General features: G+C 39.4%; 1 protein-coding gene across 4 annotated transcripts in view; it reads left to right on the plus strand.

The window, feature by feature from the left end:
• Window positions 1-17,173, plus strand: part of Frmd3 (FERM domain containing 3) — a 281,531-nt gene that overhangs the window by 173,905 nt on the left and 90,453 nt on the right. For all 4 annotated transcript variants that reach the window (XM_090329478.1, XM_090329480.1, XM_090329479.1 and 1 more), the window contains one exon: window positions 11,699-11,777. In XM_090329478.1, coding sequence (XP_090185604.1) covers window positions 11,699-11,777 — 79 coding nt within the window. The remainder of the gene's footprint in view (window positions 1-11,698; window positions 11,778-17,173) is intronic.

A 17,173-nucleotide genomic window follows, 5' to 3' on the forward strand; every position in this document is an offset into this window, starting at 1 on the left:
AGAGTGCTTGCCTAGTATCCACAAAGACCCAGGTTCGATTCCTTGGTACCACATACATAGAAAAAAGCTGGAAGTGGTGCTAACACTCAAGTGGTAGCTCTAGCCTTGAGAAAGCCCAAGGACAGTGCTCAGGCCCTGAGTTCAGGCCCTTAGATTGGCAAACAAAAAAAGAGGTATTGTGTACTCTTCAGAAACTATGTGGCAGCAAGATTACACCAGCATGAAAAAGTTTTGAAATGTTTCATGCTCTGATTCAGACATATGAAATGTGGTCTCTTCTCTATGACTGAGTTAAATTTGTTAGTTGGCACCTATTTTTCTCTAGGAGCACAAAATTGAATCTTGTCACTTAAGAAAATTCTTCAATTCATAACATAAATGTATGCTCATTTGTGCTCTTTTCCCCATATGAAGCGCTTTCTCATTTCCTCCTTCCCACAAAGACATCATGAGGTAGGAAAGGCTTAGGTCCCTTTTGGTAGTGAGGGTGAGGTTTCTGCACGTGCCCTCTGCATACTCTTGTGGTGTGTTTTCTGTGACTTACTCTGGATGTTGGCTTGACTCCCCACACCCATTCTGGTCCTGAATGTGCCTGACAGGAGCTACAAAGGCCTATGGTCCCTGCTGTGATCTTAGTGTACAAGTTTCTTTTTTCTTTTTCTTTTTTTTTTTTTGCCAGTCCTGGGCTTGAGCTCAGGGCCTGAGCACTGTCTTTGGATTTTCTCAAGGCTAGAGCTCTACCACTTGAGCCTCAGCACCACTTCCAGCTTTTTTTTTTTCTATGTATGTGGTACCGAGGAATCGAACCCGGGTCTTCATGAATGCTAGGCAAGGACTTTAACCACTAGGCCAAACTCCCGGCCCCTTAGTATACAAGTTTCTTAGTGTGCTTGTCCTCTGTGGTTCTCATTACAGGCCTTTCAAATGTAACATATCTCTCTGTATTCACCATCAGGGAAAGCAGAAACTCATCTGCCTTGAGGAAACTTGTAAAGACTACATATACTTTTTTCTGTGTGTACCATTTCAGAATTCCAAGGATTCCTCATAGACCACAGACCATTTCTCCTCAACTACTTTGGGATTTCTTTTTTCTCATCCATACACAGTAGTCTATTCAGCCAAGCATAGGGTATAGAAGATACTGGGTTCCTTCTCAGATATCTAGGTAACATTTTAAACTTGGTTTATCTTAAGCTCTCCATCTGCCTTCCTTCCCCACATCCCACCTACAACCAATAATGGCTTTTATGATTGGATACAAGATTAACATCCTAAAACAATAGCTTTCTTACATAACAAATGTTTTTCAAAGTACAATTATTTACAATAACAGGTAAAAACACATTCTTTACAAGTAAGTAGAACAAGAAATGTTCAAATGCTATAAAAATAAAACTGGTGTCCTAACTGCAAATCTAGTGCACTGTAGAGAGAAAAAAAGAGCGCAATAAATGCAGACTCCTTGTGATTCTGGCTAATAGTGTTAATAAAAATCAACTCCTCACCAATTAAAATATATGTATAATACAAAGTAAAAAGGTCATGAAATTCATTATGGCAATTAATGATTCTAAGCCTCATTTGCAAAGCAAAATGCTAAACATTAAGAACATAAATGCAACCATAATAGAGGCATTATTCTGTTAAATTGCAAATCAAAGCATAGGAATAACAGTAATTAAAAGATACTGGGAGGTGGGTGTGGCTAGGTGGCTGAGTAGAAGAAGCTTCCTCTGTGAATGGGGAGAGTCATGGCAGCAAAGGAGAGACCTCATTGTAAAGAAATAGAGAAGCATTACAAATCAATCACTGAGGACGTGACAGGAGAGCTGAAAAGCACAAGGAAACAATGATGGGGAGGAAAAAAATATTATAGCTCCAATCCCCTCTCTCTCTCTCTCTCTCTCTCTCTCTCTCTCTCTCTCTCTCTCTCTCTCTCTCTCTCTCTCTCTCTCTTTCTCTCTCTCTGCCAGTCCTGGGCTTGAGCTCAGGGCCTGAGCACTGTCCTTGGACTTTCTCAAGGTTAGAGCTCTACCACTTGAGTGTTAGCACCACTTCCAGCATTTTTCTATGTATGTGGTATTGAGGAATCGAACCCAGGTCTTCATGCATGTTAGGCAAGCACTCTACCACTAGGCCAAACTCCCAAGCCCTCCAGTCCTACTTCTCTGGAAAGGGCTGGGAAAGGGTCGACAATGCCATAACCACAAGATCAGTCAGGCAACCCTGTGATAAACTACTCATGTATGGCAGGTAATGAGAGGAGAAAGACATTTCGCCACTTCCCATAGCTCAGAGGTCTGTAGAGCTCCATTCTAAAAAGGGCCTATAGTTTGGAACATAGCTACACTGGAGGACATGGAAACAAGGAGGAATACAAGTCAGAAATCCTGATATCTCAGCTTTGTGAGTAGGTAGGATTAGAGGTATGAGTCATTGGTGCCCAGTGAAGGCATTGGTTTTTATTTTACAGTAACAATATATTCACATATCATTTGGTAAAGAAGATAAAGTAAATATAAGACATAGAGTTACCCAAAAATTGAGATAGCAAAAGTAAGAAAGAAGAACCAAAGTGCATTGTTCATTTGAGGGGGAGGACGTAATCAACACACAATATATTCACACATGGAAACATGACTGAAATCCATGGATATGTGCAATTAACAGACTTTAATGATTATAATTTGAAAAGGGCAGTATGCATCAAGCATATAGTATAAAAACAAAAACCTGAAATCCTATTTACTCTTCTAATAGATGCTCTCTGCTTAATCGCGGCCAGGGCCTAGTTGAAGGCTGATTAACACAGCAGGGAAGTTCTTATTCTTTTTCTATTTATTAAGGATTGTGCTACTGCCAAGCACCTCAAAGGGGCAGAAATGGGCAAATGAGAGTGGAAAGGATCCCCAGCCTCTGAACTATGAGTGCCATTCAGCCACACTAGCCATGTAGAGTACATTGTTGACTGACGTCTGGTGTTCCTTCCAAGAATTGCCCACAGCACTGTCTGGAAACCTGAGATGGCATATCTGACCTGACTTTGATGGCAATCTTAGATGTGGCATGCTCATATCCAGTCCTTGGGCTTTCCAGCATTTTCTCTGGGGCTAAACTAACAAAGACAGAAGGAGAGAGAAACAAAGTATGCTGACAAGAAGAGGAAAAGAAAAAGCCATAGGTCTCATCTCATTCAAAAGCCACTATGGATACCTAACTCTCAACATTTTTTTCTTTACACATTTGCTCTCCTTGCTGCGTGCATTAGTTTTCTAGGAATCCAATAACAAATAGTTACTCAGTGGATGGCTTAAAGCAACAGAAATACATCTTGTCACAGTTTTAGAGGCTGGATATTTGGAACTAAGGTGTTAGCAGAATTGTGCTCTTTCTAAGGGATCTAGGAAGAATTTTCTAGTTCTGCCTTGTTGTAGTTTTTGCTTGTTGACTGGCATTCCTAGTTTCCCTTGGCTTGTAGCTGCATCACTCCATTATCTATCTATATCTTCAGATGGCTTCTCGATGTATTTCACAGTGTATTTGTGTCCAAGTCTCCCTGTCCTTCCTCTTCTAATGACATCAACAGTGATCTCATCTTAATGAATTAATTTCATTTGCAGAAACTGTATTTCTAAATAGAGTCAAAATCTGAAGTACCAGATGACCATGAGATTTTTTGGGGGGAAAATCATAAAGCCCATTGCATCTAGTCAGCCCTATTTGATCTCCCTTGCCTGCAGGATTTATCTTTGTTTGCTGGCATGATCTTTAAGCCTTTTCTTTGTAGCTCTTTCCTCACTCCCACTTTTTGGATGGGTTCTTTCATACTGAACTTGATCATATGCACCTCACAGGACAGTTTCTTCATATTATGCTTCTCCAAATACCTGCAATGCAATCTCCAGGTTTCCTAGTCCAGCTCTCCCGTTGTCCTCACTAAGGAGTTTCAGAGAGTCTGCCACAGGTCCATGGCTAAATAAAAGACTGTGCATGTAACCAGTTCATGATGCATGCTCATTAGCTAGAATTGTAATGCTCCTTTTAGGTGGCAAGGGAAAGATGTTAAACTGTCATGTTCTTTATTATTATTATTATTATTACTATTAAATCACTTGGAATTTATTTTTAAATTGTATTTTGTTGTTGGGTAATGGGTAGAGGAGTTACAGTTACATTCATCAGATAGTGTGTACATTACTTTTTGAACATCGATATCCCTTCATGCTCTTTTTTTTTTGCCAGTCCTGGGCTTGAGCTCAGGGCCAGAGCACTGTCCTTGGACTTTCTCAAGGCTAGAGCTCTACCACTTGAGCCTCAGCACCATTTCCGGCTTTTTTCTATGTATGTGGTACTGAGGAATCAAACCTGTGTCTTCATGCATGCTGGGCAAGCACTTTAACCACTAGGCCAAACTCCTGGCCCCCATGCTCTTTTTTTTTGTAAAAAAAAATTAAAACACACACCAGGCTGAAAGTTATTTCATAAATCGAAGAACATGAAGTTTCAATTGATTTAGATTTGGTTGCTTGGGCTCACTCCAGTTTTTTTCTTTCCAGTGCTTATTTTCAGTAAGATCAACTGTGATTTTTATTCAAGCCATGGAAAGTGCTGGAAGCAGCTTTGGAAGCTCATTTCCCTTTCTCTAGTGATATTATAATAGGATGGGACAATTGTCTCTTTCTATCCCATGTTCAACTATTTCATCATAATTTTCCATGTTTGATCCCTCTCTGAGAATATTAATGCAATTTTGGCCTATAGATAGTTTCTGTGTAATCATTTTTCTTTATTTCACCCAAATGAAAGAAGTCATGGGGAAAAGAGCAGTGGCAAATATCTTATTTTTGTGCATACTTGGAGGGAGCAGAGAGTTGGAACTGGGGTCCTGGTGCTTGCTAGACAACTGGATCTCAACAACTCCAGCCCTTTTAACTTTCATTATTTTTTGAATAGGTTTTTACTTTTTGCCCTGGTCAGCCTGATTTTGATGCACCTATTTACACTTCTCATATGGCAGGTGCATATTAGCATGCCCAACTCTTTTTTTTTTTAGCTGGGCGGGGGCACGGGAGGTGTCTCATTCCCTTTTTGTCTGAACTGGCACAAAACTATGGGTCTCCCGATCTCAGCCTTCTGAGTAGCTAGAATTACAGGCATGAGCCACTGCACATTTGGCAAGTTTAAAGGTTTCTACTCTACACTTTATTCTTACAATGTAGTTTGTAGCAACATAAGGTCAATTTGACTGGAGGATCCCTGGCTTTTAAGGAGGCAAATATACTGCTTGTAGGAAGAGAGTGAAGGTATATTAGCTTCTTCTTTTAGAAGCAAAGGGTAAGGATCATGGGCCAGTGCTTCTACCTTCATATTGCCCATTGTCTTTCCTAGTGGGCACACTATTGTATGGTTGAGGTAAACTGACAGCACAGATGTCTAGAAAGGAAAACTGTATGTTATACCAAGAGACTCCATATTTGGTATATGAGTGCTAGGGTGAAGTGGGTAGGAGAGCTGTATCCTTGTTCCCTTTGGTTAGGCATTCTTATATAATGAGTGGTGCAGTACTTTGATGCAATTTGAGAGGATGATACTTCAGCATTGACTTATGTAGGTTCTTGAACTGCATGTTGCAATGATTGTTATTTCAGATTGCTGGATGCCTGTTGTTATGGACTCTTGAGGGAGTCCATATCAAGTGTACCCACTTGGTTACACACCAGCAACAAGCAGGTGCTAGGACTCATGCTTCAGTTGTGGTGTCTTTTGGCTCAAATTCTGAAGCCACTGAATTCTAGGATCAGGCAGCAGAACTTTCTTTTAGAAACAAAGACTACCAATTATCCCTTCATATGTATAGTTGTTTCATATCACTCTTTCAACCAAGAGGAAGGACAGGGGAAGATGCAGGACTCTACCTCAACCTTGGGGCCCTTGCATGCACATTGGGGTCCTATAACTCATAATGGCCATAGGTTGAGTCCTTGTGTTGGATGCCTGCCTAGTGCTTCTCAGACTACTTTCCTTGTATGTTTATTGAGGAGGGGTATGGAACAAACCCAATCAATACCTGTGTGAGCCATGATGAAAACCACATTTTAAAAAGGTTAAGATGAATAAATATTAATAATACTTGATGACATATGAAAGTGACATGAAATTTAGATTCCAGGCTTTATTGGAACCCAACCATATCCATTTGTTCATATGTTGTCTGGTAGTTTCTGACAAAAACACCTGAATGAATTATTGACACCCAAACCTTTAGGATCCAGAGTCAAAACCAGTCACCTCTGGCATTTGCAGAGAAAGTTCAGGAACACCTACCATTTGTAATTAGTTCTGTGTTGTGTGATGGGAGTGTGGGTGGGAGGGGTTGTATTGGGGTCCAAACTCAGGGCCTCATCCTCTCCTTTGGCTTTTCACTCAAGGGTAGTATTCTACCACTTTAGTTAAACCTCCACTATTTTGCTGGTTAACTAGAGCCAAGACTCTCAAGGATTCGTTTGCTTGGGCTGGCTTCAAGCATCAATCCTCAGATGGCAGCCTCTTGAATTGCTGAGGTTACAAATATGAGCCATTGGTGTCCAGCTAGTTACTTCCATTTTATCTTTATTTTATATATGGGCAATTAGAAGCTGGAAGTTTTAAGTTTTGCCCTAATGATGTATTCCAAGGATGAATTCCAAGTTAGAAGACATTTTTCTGATCAGGTAGAGGTAGTTAAAAACCCACCACCGACAACATAAAAAAAACCCAACCAAACAAAAAACCGAGGGTCCAAGCATGAATGAGACAACCACTCAGCATTATAGTCTCCCTTGAGTTCTTGGATTGAACTCCATTAGTGTGTGTGTGTGTGTGTGTGAGATAGAAACACAGCAGAGAGCTATAACAGGAGGAGAAGCACAATTAAAAATACCATGGCTGCTTTGAGAGCAAAGGCAACACAGTAGCTATTCTGTTTTTCAGTCTGAGTGATGCTAGGATCATCACTGTTGTTGAAGATGCAGATAGTAACAGTTTTAATGATGATATCATTTCTAAGTAGAAGAGAGAAGGCGTTAATGTAGCCTGTGTTCTCTGCTCTGGCTTATTTGCACATATCTCAAGAGTGCTGTTCACTGAGCGAGGGAGCCATGCTCTGCTTTGTTGGTATTCAAGTGTCATTTTGCACATGTGCAGATACTTGTGCTTTTGAGCTGTTTTGTTACAGAATGCAGCATGGATGAATTGGTTGTGTCACTGGGCATGCCATGTATACAGCAGGGATGTGCAGTTCCTTCTGCTGTCCTCACTCTAAAGTCTCCCCAGAAAAATATGGATGGAAGACGGCCATTTGTTTGGGATGAAATGGCATTATTTATGTGGGATAGGCTTGCAGCTCTCAACACTGTCTGAGGTTCTCCTGGAATGCAGCCTTGTATGGTTAAATGTCCTTTTGCAAGGTGTTACAGGTCTTCTCTATAACACCAGATTCTTTGCAATGTTTTTCTAGAGTTTGGAAACCATATTGGTCACAGTTATTTTTCTCAAAAAAATCCCAGAGGAGGAAGGCAGTATAGATGTTTTTCAGGGTATAGGAATTTCCCTGCAACCTGCCAAAGCCACGAACTTGAAATATGTTTACTCAAGTTTAGGGAGCTAATTCCTAGTTGTAACAAAAGTAAAGACAATGAATTTATATGCCTATATCTATATCTGTCTGAAGTTATATCTTTTATTTCCTACAACTTGTTTGATAATAGCTTTCTGCATTTTCTGTGTGCCAGTACTTGGACTTGAACTCAGAACCTGAGTGCCGTCTCTTAGGTTTTTTTTTTTTTGGTCTCAAAGCTAGCACTCTACCACTTGAGCTATAGCTGCATTTTTAGATTTTTGATGGTTAATTGGAGATAAGAATTTCACAAACTTTCTTACTCAGGTTGGCTTTGAACTGTGATTCTCAGATCTCAGCCTCCTGAATAGTTAAGATTACAGAGTCAGCCTTCTTTATTTTAAGAAAAGCATCTAAGTCATATTTCTCTCTCAAAGAATCCTATTTGTTTCTGAAAAGATTTGAGTACGATTGTTGGTTAAAAATAGAAACCCCCATTTTGTTGTTTCCAATCAGCAGTCTGCTCAACTAATGGTTTTTTGCCTCCCCAATTTCATTTCTGGGCAAGATCTCAATGTGGAGATGAGAAAGTCTCTCTCTTATAAATGGCTGGGCCTTTCCTACATGTTCTCAGGCCAGCCAGCTACTGCAGTGAGGATGTCCTAGGATTTGCCGTTGTGAAAAGGGGGGCCACTGAGGCACCCTGAGGAAATGCCGGCCTCCTCAGCCCTTCTGGAAGGCATCATCAGCTGGGCAAGAGGAGCAATTGCATGTTCCTGGCATTGTAAAGGAGAGTTGGGGTTTGTTTCCTTCTCTGCTACTCGGTGGCATTCTCTGATTTGCATGGCTAAATAAAATGTTTTTCAGCTGTTGATCTAAGCTCAATTAGTCTTTTTCATCTCCCTCCCTTTTCTGTCTCCTGTTTCCTTCTCTTCTGGTAGGAGTGTTTATTCCAACAAAACAATTCATATTTAGGTAGATAATGCCCCCCTGTGTGTGTATGTGCCAAGAGCCATTGGGTTCATTCACATGCCTTTAGGAATATAGCAGCAGCTGGTACTGTTTTCTATTCAGAGTAGGGGAGAGAAAAATTGAGTGGACTTCCCAAGAGGATGAGAGTCCCCTTCAAAGTTGATACACTCTTTGTAGCTTGCTGTGAATGCTGAGGCTTGAGTTGCAGTGGAGATGGATCATCCGTTGTCCATCATGCTAGACAGACCACGCTAGTTGTTCTTGAAACAATTCACAGTGGCTGTGTTCATGTTGACCCAGGTGGGGAGAGTTCATGTTTGCTTCTTCATCAGATGTCTTCATCTACTGATTCAACACAAACACTGCTCTACAACATTTGGCACACATCATCTTTTATTTATTCTTCTTTTCCTGTAGCTGAAGAATAAGAAGATATAGGAGTTAGAGTGAGCAAAGACGTGTAGCAACTTGCAGAAAAACAGAGGCATCTGGCTACAGGAAAATTCAGGACCATGGACATTTCCCAGATAGTAAATGCCAGCTGCCAGGTAGCATCAGGGAAGGCTCCTTTCGGTGGTTACACAGCTGGCATGCATGTATGAGAGAGCTTAGGTGCCAGTTTCTGATGCCAAACCAGTGCCTATCAATCTTGGAGGCAAAAGGGGTACCCAATGTCCTTGTTCCTGTTAAATGGGTGGGAAAACAATGTGTGTGTGTGTGTGTGTGTGTGTGTGTGTGTGTGTGTGTGTGTGTATTCAATACATGTTAATGCATTGAATGTTCTTTATCTTCATTGCTTGAGTTAAAATTTGTATTTCTTTAAAAGACTTCTAAAAATAGAGAAAAATGAGTTAATTCTTCTCCTCTAACATGTTAATACGATTTTGGTTCTGTTGCTCTTTCTTTCTTTCTTTCTTTCTTTCTTTCTTTCTTTCTCTCTCTCTCTCTCTCTCTCTCTCTCTTTCTCGCTCTCTCTCTTTCCCTTTCTTTCTTTCTTTCTTTCTTTCTTTCTTTCTTTCTTTCTTTCTTTCTTTCTTTCTTTCTTTCTTTCTTTCTCTTGTGGGATTGAACTCTGGGGCCTGGGTGCTGTCCCTGAGCTCTTCAGTACAGAGCTAGCACTCCACAAATTTGAGCTACAGTGCTGTTTCCTGTTGTTTTTCTTTTATAAAATGGTCATTTCTATTAAAGGTGATGTAGAAGTTTTATAGTAAAAGAATATTTATTTATTTATTTATTTATTGCTAGTCCTGGGCTTGAGCTAAGGGCCTGAGCCCTGTCCTGGGGCTTTCTCAAGGTTAGAGCTCTACCATATGAGCTTCACCACCGTGTCTGGCTTTTTTTTCTATGTATATGGTACTGAGGAATCAAACCCGGGTCTTCATGCATGCTAGACAAGCACTCTACCACTAGGTCAAACTCCCAGCCCCAAAAGCCTTTATTTTTAGTCTTTAAAGATGCTGTTTTAAAATCAAATTTAGAAAATATTTAAAGATAACATATTGTTAGTTAAAACATGGTATTTCAATATCAGGGGAGATGAAGACTTGAAAAGCCCTTGTATCTTTTCTAAGTTGTTTTTTGTTAGGTATGAGAAGATATATTTTACTTTTTAAAAGTACTAAAACAAAAGTGTTTCTTTTATATCATACCTGGCTTAGATCTAAAAAAAACTACTTTATTGTTAATACTCCCCTTTTGAATTTTAAAAATTATTATCTTTACCTTTAAGTAGTTGTACAAAGGGGTTGTCATTTAACAAATAAAGAAGGGGTCCATTTTTTCCTAATGATTAAGAAAAATTTTTTTCCTTTCTTAAATGTAGAAAATTCAGGTGTAAGGAGCAGGTGTAGGAAACTGGCTGGTAGGGAAACAGCTTAAGACAGAGCTATACTCTCTTTCTCTGTCTTTGTATGCGTGTTTCAGAGAGAGAGAGGGAGACAGACAGAGAGAGAGACAGAGAGAGAGACAGACAGACAGACAGAGAGAGAGAGAGAGAGAGAGAGAGAGAGAGAGAGAGAGAGAGAGAGAGAGAGAGAGAGAGAGAGAGCGCGCGCTGATGGGATGGTGTGTCCTTATTACATTTTCTGTGTTGAGATAGACAGCAGAGTGCTTCACTTATGATATGGAAGCTTTCTACCAAATTATTTTTAATAATGAATCTCCATATGAGACTGCCTTCGTATTTGAAGCTGATGTTTCTTTCCATGAGAATAACTGTCTACATCTACAGTATCCTACATTTTGCAAAATTGTCCAGTGATGTAGCTGTTTTTATTTGCCTTGGATATAAATTCCAGGTGGTCCCAAATAGCTATATGAATTGGCATAGTGACAAATAAGCAAGCATGTCAGGTCTGTGCCATCATATTTCTTTGATATTTTAGATGTCCCTTTTATACATTAACTCACACTGAATACATTCTGCTTCACTTGTTTACATTCATTGGCATAATACAGCAAGTCATAAATGGGCTTGTAATGAAAGACATTGGAAGTCTTATTTGAATACTCACCTGAGTAAAACATTTCAGAATCATCAACCTCAAATCTACATGATATTATCTTGAGCCAGACACAGTAGGAAATTCCAAGTGCTCATTTATCATACAGCCTCATACACAGATAATACTTAAATTCTACCAAGTAGTGTCTATGTGAGTGATTGGGGGTATTTTTAAATCTTGATTTCAAATCAAAGGCATCATCATTTTGGGAAAACTAGTCATGCATAGTTACATCTTTCCACTTCACAGGATTAAAAAAAATCTTTCATGGGCTCCAAAACCTGACTAATGCTTATGGACCATATGTGGGTCATCAAGGTGTGAGGAATTTGGGAGGAAATGTTCTTGGAGAGAATGGAGGAATGAAGGGATGCTGTGACGTGGAATGTTTGCTCTTACTGACCAATTTGTGCATTTGCTCCAGGTGTCTCACCAAGCATTCCCTTGGAGTTTTGTTCTCACTGTCAGCTTTGTCTTCTTGACCATTCTACCAGCTTTCCCCCCAAATCACTGTTCCCTGTCACCCCTAGGCCAGTGTGTGAGGCTTCATGGCTGAAGTCCCTGTGTGTGTTGGAATCATGGTCTTCTGCTGCTTTTCTCATGCTTTTTCTTTATGATATTTCAGCTCATCCACCATACACCATGTGCTTTAGAGTGAAATTCTACCCTCACGAACCCCTGAAGATTAAAGAAGAGCTCACCAGGTATTTCTCAATTGTTTGTATGTTTAATTTGCACCTTTAAGTGGCCAGTGCCTCATTCATTGTCTTACAGACCAGACCTGCTTTTTGTCTAAATCAGAACAGCTCCATGAAGTATGTGTTTGGAGTTAGTGTTGTAGCTTGGAACGCTTTTTTTACTCTAAATTGTCTTGGGATTTTTTTTTCAAACAATTGTCATTGGGAGTGTAATTAACTGCTGTGGTTATGAGGGGGAGGTGCTCTCTGAAAACATCTGACAGTCGGATGCTAAAAATAAGTAGAAGACGAATGTCTTTAGGTGGTGGGCGGGTTTATAGCTAGTGCAGCCCTGGTTTGTTGTTTGGATTTAAGCTTTTCTGAGACAAAGTGGTCAGTTGGTCACTCTGCTTTCTGCTTGCTCAGTGACAACCACAGGGTGGCTTTCTCTTCACTTGTAGACTGTTCTCAGCCCAAGTCTGAATTTTCTAGATCTCACACCTCTTCCTTTTCATCTCACTCTCCCAGTTCTGCATTCACTACCTCATCTAGGGTATCTGCTTCTCTGAAGAGTTAGAAAATGTTTTTGTACAGGACCTGAGTAGAACTCAGGGGCACAAAACTTCCCCTGGAAGGAGAAGAGAACTTTGATGCGCTTAATTCTTGAGGAGTTGCCGATTCAGTGACCATCCACCAGCCCGTGCCTCAAATTACCTCTAAAATAGTTTGCTTAAGTGAGGGCCCCTAGAAAAGCAAATTCAGATTGTTCTGATGGTCAGTGGAGGAAGGTTTGGGCTCTTGGAAATTTTTTTCTCTTTTCTTATCCAGATTTCCTGGCAACACTTGACCACAGTGGTGCAAAGGTGACTTTGGAAGGGAACAGATCGTTTTGTTTTCTATTATTGAGTTGCCAACAACCACTTAGTGAGGTTTGTGCTGGGTGGAAGAGTAGCAATAGTGTGTGTGTGTGTGTGTGTGTGTGTGTGTGTGTGTGTGTGTGTGTGTAAAGAGGGAGAATAGATAAGGAACTATTATGATGGTAATCAGTTTACAATGTTCTACTTTTTTGTCTTTTTTTTTTTTGCCAGTCTTGGGCCTCGAATTTAGGGCCTGAGCAGTGTCCTTGGGCTTCTTCAAGGCTAGAACTCTAGAACTCTACTATTTGAGCCACAGCACCATTTCTGGCTTTTTTTTTCTATGTATGTGGTACCGAGGAATCGAACCTGGGTCTTCGTGCAAGCTAGCCAAGCACTCTACCATTAGACTAAACTCCCAGCCCATGTTTGTCTTTATTCAGGTAAAATGTATATAATACAAGCACAGAACATAAAACATATATTTAACATCTTCATATAACATAAGCATACAACATGTGTCAGCTTTTTTACCAAAACATTCAAGTTGGACAATCATTACCACTATTTATTTCAGAGCAATTTTATCAGAACAAGCCCTTTACACAGCAACAGTCACTTTCTTCTCCTCATCTCAGCTACTAGCAACTGGCAATATAGCACAATACTGTTTCTACAGTCAGTCCCCTGTTTGTACATTTCATATGAATAGAATCATAAAGTATATAACCTTGACTTGGTTTTGGCTAGAAAGTTTTATTTATTTGATAAATTCTTTCTAGGTTTCTGTTATTTTGGCAGGGAGGACTGAATGAGTTAACAGAGAAAGGAAGAGAGGAGAGAGAGGGTGGGAGGGAGGGAGAGAGAGACACTTTGAGTGTTTGTTTTCTTTGTAATCTTGTCTGGAGGATAAAATCGAATATATGTCACAGCAAAAATAAAGGGTAGATGTTTTAATATTGAAACAGGTGTCATTTGAGAGTAAAAGAATGCAAAGTTTTAGATAATAGCTCTAGTTAAAATCCTTACAATTAACTTTACTATTTTCCCATTTCCCCTCTTTGAATATCTCAGGTATGAAGAGTAGAATGTTGTGAACACTTAGATCTTTCCAAAGGAAATTAAAATGAATAGTTAGATTCCTGCCTTCATTGAAATATATATATATGATGTGTGTGTGTGATTTATGTATTTCCTTGGAATTCCAAACTAATTTAAAAACTTTGAAATGCCCAAGGTATTTAAAATTTCAGCCTTTGTCCTGAAAACTCGTTGTGTTTGTTTTTTGAGGGTAAGTTGCTAAAATGTAAGATTCATTTGAAATTTGAGAATAATTAAACAGGTGAGAATTAACATCACATGCATGACCACACTGACAAGTGCAGAAATGTTGCACAAAAAAGCTAGTTTGATATTCACCATAGCAAAGATATGGAACCAACCTAGATGTCCCTCAGTTGATGAGTAGATCAACAAGTTGTGGTATTTGTACACAATGGAATTCTATGCTGCTGTCAGAAAGAATGACATCGCCCCATTTGTTAGGAAATGGAAAGACTTAGAAAAAATCATATTAAGTGAAGTAAGCCAGACTCAAAGGAACTTAGGCTCAATGGTTTCCCTCATTTGTCATAATCAGTAGAAACCTTGGGCTCTACTAGCAGAGATCTGCAATAGAGCAAAATCTTGATACATAAGGCCATATAATATGAAGCTAATTGAAAGGACCTCCAGGATATTGAAACAAAAGCCATATAATGAATGATTGTTGTCCTTAATGTATTATGTTGTCTCTCATCTCCTTTGCTGTCCCTTGGTTATCTCATATTGGTATAGTATCTCACTTTGTTATCTGATATATTGAATTTATTTGTATTTGGATATTTGAAATTTGATAGGGAAGGGAGGAAAACCAAGACGGGTGGGGGGTGTGGGGGGGGAGGGAAATGGGTACCAAGACATGTGAAAGGGTATCAATGTATGTGAATTAATGCACCTTCTATCTGGCAAATATCATGTAACCCTTTTACTAATTACAATAAAAAAAAAGAAAAAAAAGCTAGTTTGAACAGGACAGACCCACAAATAGCATTTGAAATAATTTTCCATCCTCTCTATCCCTCCCTCCATTTGAGTAATCATCTTACAGTCTCATAGATTTTTGTAAATGCTACATGCAATCAGATGTAACCAAAAGTTGGCTGGTTTTAATTGTTTAGTGAAAAGCATCTTAGCACTCACATTAGGTAGAGAAGCAGTGCCATTAGTGGAAGCACAATAATTTATGCCCCAGATCTTTCTGTGTGTTTTGCTTGCTAATTCCTTCATGCAGGAATGATACTAAAGAAAGATGCATCATTTCTGATGGCAATTACATTTTGAAAAGTGAGTGTTTTGAAGCTGAGGCCATTAAAAGACCCACTGGATTATGTCGAATCCACAGTAATCCTTGATTATCTCTAGAGACAACAGATGTGGTCTGTAGATCTCAGGAAGCTTTCATCAAACCTGATTTCTGAATTAAGGGATCAGAGTACAAACCTTCAGCTATCAATAGTTACTTAAAACTATTTCACTACCAGATTTATCAGACAGTAGAAATCAATGCTTTCATAAAAATTCAGTGCATAACTTCAACCGCCGGAAAAAAAAGCCACATGGCATTTGGCCTAATAGCTTACAGTCCTTTAATGAAGGGAAGATTTCACCTAGTATTTGTGTGATCCTGGTATTCTGCATTATTTTCCGAGTGAGGTCCTCAAACCAGCAGTACCCACATTACCTAGAAACTTGTAGGTGGAGATTCACCTTACCTAGAAACTTGTAGGTGGAAATTCTTCCTTTGTTGGCCAGACCAACTGAATCTTGAACTCTGGGTGTGGGGGGTGGCACAGGTCTGTTTTTATAAGCTCACCAGGTAATTCTAAATCATAGTAAAAATCTGAGAGCCATTATTATGAGACAAATTGGATTTTCAAAAGTACTAATTTCTTTCAACAAGTATCAGAGTTTATAATCCAGTGGGTTTGTATATAATCACAAGGTGTGTCACTATCATGATGATCTAATTCCAAAATGTTTTTTTTAAATCACCTAGGTAGGAAGCTAGGCAATCATTTTGTTTTCTCCCTTCATCACCATTTTTGAAAACCACTAATTTTTTTTCCAGTACCAGGGCTTGTCCTTTGGGCCTGAACATTGTTCTTGGGCTTTCTCAAGGTTAAAGCTCTACCACTTGAGCCACAGCACCACTTCCAGCTTTTTCTACATATGTGGTACCAAGGAATCCATCCCAGGTCTTTGTTCATGCTAGACAAGCTCTCTACCCCTAGGCCAAACTCCTGAGCAAAAACCTCTAATCTTGTTTCCTATCTCTATAATGTTTTTGTTTTAATCCTAGATATTTCGCATAAATTGAACCATAAACTATGGGTCCTCTTATATCCGGTTTTCTTTTATGTAGCACAATGTTTTCAAGATTTACCTATATTGAAGCATCTATCAGTAGTTCCATTTATTTATTTATTTATTGGTGTCAGTCCTGGGGCTTGAACTCTGGACCATAGCACTGAGTTCAAAGCTAGCTCTTTATTATTTAAGCTACTGCTCTACTTCTGGCATTTTGGTAGTTAATTGGGGGTTAGTGTCTCGAAATATTTTCTACTTGGGCTGGCTTCAAACCATGATCCTCAGATCTCAGCCTCCTAAATAGCTAGAATTACAGACATGAGACATCAATGTATCGCTTGTTTAGTAGTTCATTTTTATGGTTGGATGATATTCTGTTTTTATATATTTATTTTATATATTCATCAGTTAATGGATATTTGCTACCGTTCATGTGTGAAGTTGGATGAGGGCTCACATTCTGATTTGATTGGGTCTGGAATAGCATCTGAGGGAACATGGCATAGGTATTTCTTAAGGGTTCCCACTGATGGTTCTAATTGGGGGTGAAGGTTGAAAACCATGGGTTTGGAGTATGGTTGGACACTCAAGACAGCATTACCTGCAGGCTTCTAGAAATACAGGATCTCATGTCACCCAGGGCCTGCTGAATCAGAATCCTCATTTTAGCAAGATCTCCATGTGTTGATGGATGTGGTGCCATATTTGGAGATCTAGTCTGGATTATAACCTAGCAGGTGTAATGTTTTTGGTTTGAACAAATCTACACCAAACTGAATGTGAAATTTGCTGTTAATTTTACCTGCTGAAATTCAATGTTTATTAGCAACTCTGTCCTGTAAAATGGAAACAGAGATTGTCACCTGAGTCTTCTCTGTGTTCCTAATGCCTAGCACAGTGCATGGCATCAGCAGGTGTGAGATAAAGAGCTGTAGAATGGAAACACCCACTTGCTTCTGAATCCTTTGGTATGTCTGACATAATTTCAGTGAACCAGTATGCAGCAATGGCGGGTTCCAGTGCCCTGGGGCAGACAGAATGAGACTGTCTGAAATGTACCCCAATCTACTAAGAGCATGAAAAGAAAAAAGAGTAATTTGTTCTCTAAAAGGTGAACACTAAAATAAGTATGGAAAGGAATTTGTACACGTTTATGAAGTT

The sequence above is a fragment of the Megascapheus bottae genome, chromosome 3 (genome assembly GCF_031878675.1).
Source record: "Megascapheus bottae isolate mThoBot1 chromosome 3, mThoBot2.hap1, whole genome shotgun sequence".
Classification (NCBI taxonomy): Eukaryota; Metazoa; Chordata; class Mammalia; order Rodentia; family Geomyidae; genus Megascapheus; species Megascapheus bottae.